General features: G+C 40.6%; 1 protein-coding gene across 1 annotated transcript; it reads right to left on the bottom strand.

The window, feature by feature from the left end:
- Positions 1 to 259: 259 nt before the first annotated feature.
- Positions 260 to 10,186, bottom strand: LOC115437126 (Krueppel-like factor 6). The gene is made up of 4 exons (XM_030160259.1): positions 9,863 to 10,186; positions 6,429 to 7,014; positions 4,694 to 4,817; positions 260 to 3,379 (listed from the first exon to the last, which is right to left on the bottom strand). Exons 1-4 carry the CDS (start codon positions 9,962 to 9,964, stop codon positions 3,328 to 3,330), a joined length of 864 nt encoding a protein of 287 aa, XP_030016119.1. The 5' UTR covers positions 9,965 to 10,186; the 3' UTR covers positions 260 to 3,327.
- Positions 10,187 to 10,657: the final 471 nt, after the last annotated feature.

Here is a 10,657-nt window from a genome sequence, read left to right as displayed (position 1 = left end):
AATGTTTCATGTGTTTTTAGTTTGCATTAAAAATGAATGTTCAACTGTTTGACATGTTATCGGGCTTACAGTTAACTTAAAAAAGAATTAGGCCTGTTGATTGCTTGTTTTTTCATGATTAAAAAACCCAAAAAAGATCCCCCGTCTCTGTTTTTTTGACAAATCCCATCCTGATTACATTAATAATTATATCAAAGATTTCCTGAGTGAATGTGTCTTAGGAGAAATGTCAAAGAACGAAAACAAAAACACACATAGATCCAATTTTTTTTTTTTTAATCGATTTTTCCAATAAAAATACATTCATACAGAAACTATTTTACAAAACAATTTCAAATGAAAAAATCTTGTTATGCCATAAAACAAACAAAAATAGAGCCTTATATTTTATCTCCATGTTTATCCAATAAAGATTCTCTAGCTAAAGATAGGGCGTCTTTGCACATCTTTAAAAGATTCAGAGAAAGAAAACACATGGCAAAAAACAAAAACAAATAAAAATTAATACTTAGTGGGTTACCAGAATGCACAACTGGATAACATTTTAAGTGTCCAGAGCAACTGATAAAATAAAAAGTTTTTTTTTTTTTTTTTGGTTTTATTTGTATTTGAAAGATGATAGGCCACAGGTGTACGTGCTATTGATGCCTCATTTTGAACATACATTTGCTCACCAATCAAAGGATAAATAAAGATGTAAATGAAAAAGGATTTGACTATGTATATATTACAGTAATTCTTCAGCCACTTGTCTTTATTGGTTCATCTTTAGAAACACACTTTTTGGTCCCATACCCTTTCAAAATAGATACTTCCTTACAAAATTCTCTTTGTTTACAATGTACATAATCTTTGCATTTTCAACATTTCTCAGTGTAAAAAGAAAACAAATGTCCTAATAATGTTCTATAACGAGGGTACATCTGTACAGGTGTTGACAGTGAGGCTGCCTGTGATGTTCAATGAGTGACTTTCATACATGTATCTCTTTATTTTCAACCAATTCTATTATAGGTATCCAGCAAAACAATGTAGCCTCAGAGTATTGTTGTAAAACTCCAAGAAATGCTCTGATTTGAACTTGAATTTAAAGATGTATTTTGGTCATGACATTTTATACTGAAGGGACTTAATCCTTTTTAACGTCTATCCTTTTTATGGAACTTTAATTCTGAAAACAATGTTTTATTGAAGTTTGATGAACTAAGCTGTGTTCCTGAAGGTTAGAGTTAGTACAAGCCCCACGAACCCTATGAATCCTATACAGATGTCCCCAATCCTAGGGTTACTCCTATGACTGAAAATGCATCAGAAGTCAAAGTGTACATGTTTACAAGAAGCAGCTTCTCATTTCTGTATTTAACATGAAGCTAAAAGACAACCTTAAGGCTCAAACATGACCCTAACCATTAAACCACTTGCAGGTTGCAGGTGACCTGGTGGTGGTGGAGGTCAACTGGGAGTCTTGTTAGGACTGTGTTGAAATCAGACAGACTTCAGTGAAAACACAGACATATGAGGTGTTGGTTCAGACAAACAGCTGGTCCCAGTGTGAGCTCAGTGCACCTGTAACAGTAGAACCTCCACCCTACAGCTCACATCAGCAAAGCCTCAACTGGTCTGACTGGTTCAGGTTCTTGTTTATTTAGATGATGGGTTGTTTAAACCAAGAATAAAGACACTGACTCAACCTGAGGGTGAGACTTAAAACATCCAAACAGACTTTGAGAACACTGTCATTGTTCTCAAAGCAGCTTATGACACATCCACAGATACAAATGGACCCAACTAAAATGTTTTTCTTGCAGTAAATCCTGTTCAGCCTCAGTGGCTCTAAGCTTTACCATGTTTCATGAGAACATATATCCAAGACTCTGTACCAGCTCTGTATACTACACAGTAGTAAACCCTTACTAAAAATTAACTGCTTTTCTGCGAAACCTCACAATTCTGTCTCAGACCTGGGTCACTTTGGAGGATATGGTTAAATTCTGATGTGATATACTCAACAAATGATGCACAGAAATATAAAAATGGCAGTCATTCTGAAGCTGATATATAGTTATTATTTTTATTATTTAGGAGTTTTTAAGAGGCCGTCGCAAGACAAAAAGGAAAAGGTGCGACTATCTGGACAAGAGCCTGTGTAAAGCTATTCAATAACACACTACTGCATTCTCACAGCCCCCATGGTTGTGTGTATGTGATAGAGTGATCTATTTAATTGGACAAGGCCACTTACATAAGGCATCAGTAAGGTCAACAGTGCATTTACAGATAGAACCCAAGAGAAGAGCAAAAGTGAAGAAAAAGAAAAAATACAATCCCATGATCAAGACACTTGCCAAGCAATAGTGGTATCCCCAACTTACGAATCAAGACACAAAACAAACCAAAATGACTGCCTTATGTGTTTTGTACAACATTATGATACTGAGTAATATGTGGGTAGCTGCTCTCAAATGGAATCTCGTTGTCCTATAAGCAAACAGGTGAGCAACGCATCCCCCATGCAATGTCTGTTATAATGAAAATGACCGTTTGTGTACAACTGTTATTTTAAGATACAGAGCTTACACAATGGACAACAGAATGAGCTTTATAGCGTATATGTTTTTTACGTAATACATTGCACATTTAATAGCTGCACTAAACAAAACAACCTCCCCCTTTTTCAATAGGGAGCTGTAGTTCCATCTCCAGGTAGAAGGGGGTGATCTCACGCAAATTAGCTCACTCTCTCTCAAAGAAAAAAAAACATCAATAATTTCTTTCCACAGTCATTAGACCCAAACAGCACAGACAAATCTTTATGCTTGCATTCATTCTCAGTGAGACAACTGATAGAACTCCCCCCTCCCCAAAACAAATATTTCCCTCTCGTGACATGTCCACGTCATCCACTCGCGGTTCCACAATGAAGCTCCATGTGCTTTGTAAAGCTGGCACAGGCACTCAGTCCTCATGCGCTCAGGCAAACACACTATCGTTGAAGGAAGAGCACCCCCCAGGAGTCCCATGATCCTCCAGGAAAAAGCATCCAACACCAGACAGAAGAGTCTCTTTCCATCCATCGCCAATTCATTTTTTTTCTCCTGCCCTCCCACTCCTCCGTAAAAAGCCTTTCAAGAGCCATCTCCACAGCGAGGTGTTGGAGGCACTAAGTATGGTGCAAATAATAGCCTGCATTGCTTCACATTTTTCCAGTGACTGGAACCTGGCGGTGCCCCTGTTAACGCCACCAGGACACACCAGCCTCGCTGATCCCCCACAGGTTCAGGACCATGAGTCCAAACCATCCTCAGAGCTCTCAACAGGGCGGCCATCTTAGATGTGCCTCTTCATGTGCAGCGCCAGGTGGTCAGAACGTGAGAAACACCTGACAAAAGACAACACATAAGGGTTGGCTTTAAGAGGTAAGCAGCTTTATACAATAAAGACACTGGGGGTGTAAGAGCACCCACTCCACATCTGTATGTTTTAGCTTGACCTCCCACAGTACCATTCAGCTAGCATGACTGAATGATCACATAAGAAAATTATTGGTCTGTAGAACTGACATCCTGACTGCACTAAACGACAATTAAAATTAATCTGTTTTTCAATTAGAAAAAAGTTTTAAAGCTACCTAAATCCGCAGTCATGTTAGCCAATCAAAACTAAGGTACTTCTGCTAGCAAGAACTCATTTCAGTTTGGAATTTCTATTATTGGATATAAACTGACGTTTTCAGAGCTAGCATAACTTCAGCATTGCTAATAGTCACTGGTTCTTTTTTTTTTCCTATTATGACAGAAATGTATATTCATTGTGGTTGTGGTAGCAGTTCTTAAAACTCACTGCTTTAACTTCTCTTTTATACTTGATAAAAATTCATAAAAAGTAAAGCTTAGTCTGAGTATTCTGCATCTCCAGTTGTTTCCATATACCTTCAGACTCCTGAACGTACAACTATATCAGACCTCCATTAGGCTCCATGTCTATACATAAAGTCTTACAACATGTATGACTTGATGCATAGAAAAAATACAATGGACTGGGACATGTGTATTCTCTAAGTTTACAGTTATTTGTTTCTTTGTAAGATCAATTATTAGCTATGTCAACTAATCCATGTTGTGTGACCAGCTAGAAATCACTCAGTTATTGCTGGTTTTATTATTGTGTATACAGTACATTATAAAAACAGCTGCTCAATGTCTCTTTTGTGATTTTTTTCAGGTCACAGTGTTAGTCCAGGTTACTTAAACATGTTTTTTTTTTTTTTTGTTGTTGTTATTGTAGAGGACTGAAACCATTATTACTAGAGTTACTCAAACATAACAGATACACTTTGCTTACAGTTTCTCTTTTCCTTCATCTCGTAAAGACTGTGCTTTGTTTCTTGCTTACAGTTCCTCACCAATCATCATTTTAACCCTCTCCTTGAACTCGTTCCCATTGTGTATACTTGATAATCATTTGTCTGTTTACCTAACACACAACTTACAAGTACTGTAAATATATAAGTAATGAACTTATATATAGTTCGCTGTTTGGAAGTGAATGTTCTAATCTGACCTGAATCAGGTATAACATCAAACAGCAACTGTGTGTACTTTATCTTCAGTGTGATACTGTTGTGGTGTTAAAAGTGCTGTTAAAAACTTCCATCCTTATTATGGAAGGTTAACTGTCAGGCGAGGGCTCTAACCTGTCACAATGACTGCATTTGAATGGCTTTGCTCCAGTGTGCTTCCTGAAGTGTCTGGTGAGTTCATCGCTTCTTGCAAAGCGCCATTCGCAGCCTTCCCATGAACACCTGTAGGGCTTCTCACCTGCACAAAAACACCATGGGATTGCAACATTAACATTTTTAGGAAATGCAGACAGATACGTCCTCTGTGCTGAACATTAACCACTGTATCTGTAATAGGTGTTTCTTCAATTATCTGCCCTCTTTATAGCAGTACACATTTCAGACAGTACATGTTTCTGTAGTAGTTGGTGGTAAGCACACTGAGCCTTCCTACTTTAAGTTTGTGATAAAAACACTGTTTCTTTGTGTTTGTGGACCTCTGGGGTATGCAATGTTTCAGTATATACACCTTATGTAATAAAGGAGAGCTAAAGGCCATTAACCATGACGCTAACATGGGCTGTGAAGGATGTCAGGAATGTGACTTCTGCTAATGGGCAGCACAGCTGTAGGCAGCCTGGCAGAGGTCAAAGGTCACATTTGAACCCCAGACAAGAAATGACAAATGTCACATTCCCATGAGTGCCTTTTCTTTTTGGACAGTAAATGTAAACGAGTGAGTTTGTGAGTTTTTTCCCAGGGTGAAATCTGAGAACTGCTGATTTGTTTTCAGGATCCACATCCTCTGGGTCCTGCTTGGCCACAAATGAACCATAACCCCCACCCCCTTCCTGTCCCCCCTTCCCCCACATGAAGTCACGTTCCACTGTGTGAATTAGGTCACTGATGAAGGCATTCCTCCTGACAAAGTATTCAAAGTATGTGAGAGTGTTTTCAACACTTTTAGAGAGACAACTCAACATGAGATCAAACCAAATCACATTAAACTCAGATGTTAAACAGAACCTGACATGTTTCTTTAACTCAGGGTATAAATGTCACAATCGTTTCTATCATCTGCTGCAAGCACGAGAAAACCACAAGTGGAAAATGCTGCTTTAATTTTCAGGTTTTACTGTAAATTACTGCAGTATGTTGGAGTTGTATCGATGCAGTTGATTAATCAGTGCTGACGTAACTGATATTAAAACAGACCTTGGTCAAGACATAATCTGATGGCATACATTAACCTTTAAATGAAATCATTGACATTAAGGGAAAATAAAAACCGTATCAAGAACATGCCATTCATTTCTAGTTCATTCATTCATTCATTTTCTGAACCCGCTTTATCCTCACTAGGGTCACGGGGGTCGCTTGGAGCCTATCCCAGCTACATAGGGGCGAAGGCGGGGTAAACCCTGGACAAATCGCCAGTTCATCGCTGGGCATTTCTAGTTCTACTGATAAATTACTTTAACAATGATAAACAGTGATTCACATGGATTTGTGTATTTATTTATTTGAATCTTTATTATGCTGACTTTACCGGCCACAGCAGTTTCTGGTTAAGTCAAAGATCATTTATGAACTCAATCACTGTATTGATATCAATGTATTTTTCTTTTGTCTTTTGGGTGTATTTTTTTACACCTTCAGCTAAAACACTAAAAACCTATCAGATTGAACTAAACTGTCCTCATTGTGATGGTTTGAGTGTTGAAGCTGTACATTCCTGAGGTGTTTGGTGGGTTGTCATGTTTTCTCCATCCAGAGGAGTTCGCCACCACAAACAGCTCAGTCTGTGGTTCAGGACCAGACTCATCCTTTAAACCCTGTGCATGTCCCTTCCACTCCACTGAATTCTTACCTGTGTGTGTACGCTGGTGTGCTTTGAGGTGTGAACTCTTGGTATACACCTTCCTGCAGCCGTTGAAGTGACACCTGTGTACACGCCTCCTGCCGTCAGGTGACGCCTCCCCGCTGGTCAGCCCTGACCTCTCCACTGTCCTCTCCGACCCCCCAGTCCTTACTTTCCCGGGTGAGTGCAGCACAGTCTGTATTCCACTCCACACCTGGGCTACAGAGCCCTCCTTTCCCAGCTCAGGCGAAGACGGTGGCGTGCTGATGATGGCCGAGCCCAGGTCCTCACCACTGTCACCCAGGATATCAGTCAAAGACCCGGCAGAGAAGTCAAGGGTTGGAGAGAGCTCTTCAGAGCTGTCTGACGCCTCGCTGCTGGCGTCTGAGTTGAAGCCGGCAGCGTCAAAGTGGAGCCGGCTGTCCTGATTGTCTTCTTCGTCCTTGATGAGGGGGATCTTTGGGTCCGGCTCAGTGGACTTGTCTCCACAGGCGAGCATCAGCTTGCTCCACAGGTCCTCCTGACACTCAAACTTCAGGTCTGAGGGGGAGACATAAGGTTCACTCTGGAGGTACCTCTCCAGCTCCAGGCATGTCTGTGTGGATGAAATGAAATGAGATGAGAAAGAGGTGATTTCACGATGCCCGAGGGCGAACACTCATCCTTCGACCAGAAAGTCCCTGAAATACAAAAAATAGTGGTTTGTTTTCACAGGAAACACAAACTCTTCTGTTCTCCTATGTACACTGAGTTTATTCTTAGCAGCAGTAGCAGTGGGTGGGGGGATTATGCTGTGATACTGTAACACCACTGGCCGTGCTTCCCTCAGCCTCCAAGTACAAGGAAGACACAATGTCCTATGCAGAGGACGGTCCCAGCGTCCTCTGAGGCCATATCAGGGAACATTACAACCAGCGCGCTTCCTTCTGAGAGCACGAACACGATGCTTTTACCGAGGGGGGGGTCTGAGCACAGATGTGTGTTGGGAATGGCCATGAAATTTACATATGCTACAGACACCCCCACTGGGTTAGGGAAGTGCTTGTAGATCTTTTAAATCTATCAATTATTCAACATAATGTGGATTTAATAATGCATTCAGAGGCATCACTAGAAATAACATAGCACACCAGGGAACAAGAGGAGGGAGGTCTGGTTCAACGGGGGTCCATAAAAAGCCTGGCATGAATACTGCACGACTCTGATGGTGGGTAGGTGGGGGGGACTTCCTCCTCGACCAAAGCATCAGGCCAGATCCGAGGCCCCAACAACAGGCCTACTGAACCTGATATTAGTCTGATAAAGTGGATTTTGTTAACGTGGGAGTGAATCAACCACAACATTTAACAATGGATTCACCATTTAATATTTGAGTATTATCCAGTTTGTGAGACCTGTACAGGTGACAATATTAGTTCATTAGTTGTCAAGTAATTTTTAAGACATAAAGCCTAAATTCTGATTCCAGGTTCTTATAAACTTTTAACATTTATTGGTTTCTTTCATCCTCTGTGACTAACTGAATATGCTTGGTTTTTGGAGACATGTCATCTTATTTGAGAAACTATGATTTAAACACATTTACTGACATGTTATACACCAAACAACTAATGAATTAATTAGTTTGACACATCTTTCAAGAGTAACTCTAAACTCTTTGATTCCAGTCTAAATACTTATGTACAATATAATTACGTATGATTATTTTGAGTGTTCATTGTCAGCAGTGTTGTAGTCTTTATAGTTCTTGAATAACATGCAATTTTAGCAGTGGCATACTAATATTTTTCATCACTTAATTCATTTACTTCTCTTTTTTACTCACTCTGTTTCCACTGTTACTGTTTCTCTTGTTACATTGATGTTAATTGTCTGTTTGACTAACATATGGCAAAGTTTCCTTGGGACCTTATAATTTTTTTTTTTTTTTTTAATTTTATCTCAGTACCTTCCAATTATGAACCAAACACTAAACACACACTCATTTTTCACCATTTTCTGACATTTTACAAACCAAACAAGTACTTGACTAATTAAGAAAATATCTGACACATAAACTGACAATGAAAAATAAGCATTAGCTGCAGCTTTAATCTATTTTACAATAATCTGACATGTTCACATCTGAACTTTTTCCTTTTACTTGTTTTAATCAAGGTGCCACTCTATTAAATTAAAACAGTAAAATGGTTAAATATCTTCATATCTTTGATTTATTAGTTTGGAAATACTGAAATGTTTGCTCTTTGGGCCACTATATAAAATGAACAGTATAGTAGTACTATAGTATTAGTACTAGTAGTACTAGTAGTGGTATAAAATAAGACTCAATTATCAGAGAATCCCAAAAATTAAAAAGTTGAGGTATATCACACAAATGCCTCTAGTAGGATGTAACTCAAAATACATGAAGGAACTTTTTCAAATTACATTTAACTCAAGGCAAATATAACTGCTCCAAAATACATACAAAAAAGTACAATTAGGTGGTTGTCGTTCTTCACAGACTCAACTCAGAAACATCATAGTAATCTGGGAACGGAGGCTCACGCACTCACTTCAAATGTTTGTGGTCAGCAGAGCTAGATGAATGCCTATCGAGCTTTAAATGTCGGGGGGGGGGGTGTCTCTTGGCCCTAACCCCAACAGGAGTCTGTCAGAAGACGAACCAGCGCCAACGCGTTCGTTTTAAAGCCAAGAAGCAGAAAAAGACGCGACCCCGGCCTTGGTCTGATGGTACGCTCCCAAACTTCATTCACCGTCAGGTCCGGTCGAGTTCGGTACGATTCATCCACTAGAACGCTCGGCTCCGAATTCCAACACTTAATCTCAATTCTGTCTGTGTCCTGTTGTGTCGGTTCCTCCAGTTAGTGACAGGGCAGACGTGGACGCACTCGGACATGGAGGAGGAGACACGCGCAAAAACTCACGTCTCGCGATTCCGCCGCAGATTGTGCGTGTTTGTGTTAGACTCAGGATCCGATGTGCGTCCGCAAGCTCCGACACCAAAGACGTGCGTTCATTTATACGGACAAGATGAAACTGATGTACAAACACTGTTGTTCAGAAGCCAATAAAAAATCCGGAGAGTTTTAGAGATGTTGAAATAACAGCAAAACATGTAAGTGAAACAGCGACATTATGTCTAAAAAGTTGAGTCCACGCGCACAGTGGAAGCGCATTCTGGACGCATTTGTCAGTGAGGGAACTTGCATCACTTCCCCTGTAAAAGCATGCACGGCAACTTTCCAAAAGCCAAATCTACATCTGCTTCTTGCACTAAAAAAACATGCTGTTTAATAACTGTATCCACGCTAAGTGTAACTGGAAAGCAAGTTTACGCGTTTACGCATTTCCAGCACAACACAGCCGATGACAGGACGATGAAACATTTCTGTTTTGGAGACATAGTGAACAATTTTTTTTAATTTTGTTTTTTTTACCTGCTGCCAGTACTCTTCCAGAGACGGTAAAGCTGAAAAGTATCCGGTGTCGTGCACAATCTGGAGCTCTTGGAAGATGCTGCACATAGGGATGACATCCATTTCCGGGCCAGGACGCTGCAGCCACAAGTAGAAGCGGATCGGAGCTGGTAGATCGGAAGGTGTGAGGAGTGTAGAACTTGGAGTCTTGGCTGTGTTTGCATGTAGAACAGTCTAGAGACGTGCGCTTCCACTGGAGGGATTCAAGCGTGTGACGCACCGAGAGCGTGTAACACTGAACTCTCCAAAAGTCCGTCAGCGCACTGCAAACTTCCTCCCCCCGATTCAAAATTACAGACAAACCCACCCCCATGTGATTACATGACGTTGCAGCACGAGAACCAATAGGAAGGCGGGACAGTGGAACCCGCCTACCAGGCCACCCCTGTCCAATAAGAAGCTGGAACAGACTCATTCTGCGCGCCGCGGTTGGCGCGCTAGCAGAAGCCTCCTCTGCTCCCATTGGACCACATATGGGCTATTTTTAGAGCCCTATATAAACCGGACTAAACCCGAACCACAATGAGGAAGTGGCGTCTGAGTGTATCAGATGTGGTTCAGAAACGGCGCAGGACTCTGAAGAACTCAGAAGGCAGATCCGGCCCAGAAATAAGAACAGTTTAATATCCCATTAGGTTTACAGACAGTAACCGAACCCAATGATGACGGTCCGAACAGACTGAGACATCATAGGGGTAATGGTAATATTTTAATCATCTCAAATAATTATTTTAATAATTACGGGGGGTCAGGTGG

Source organism: Sphaeramia orbicularis, chromosome 17 (assembly GCF_902148855.1).
Source record: "Sphaeramia orbicularis chromosome 17, fSphaOr1.1, whole genome shotgun sequence".
Classification (NCBI taxonomy): domain Eukaryota; kingdom Metazoa; phylum Chordata; class Actinopteri; order Kurtiformes; family Apogonidae; genus Sphaeramia; species Sphaeramia orbicularis.
The sequence above is the reverse complement of the archived record's forward strand: the minus strand, read 5'-3'. Positions and strand labels throughout refer to the sequence as shown.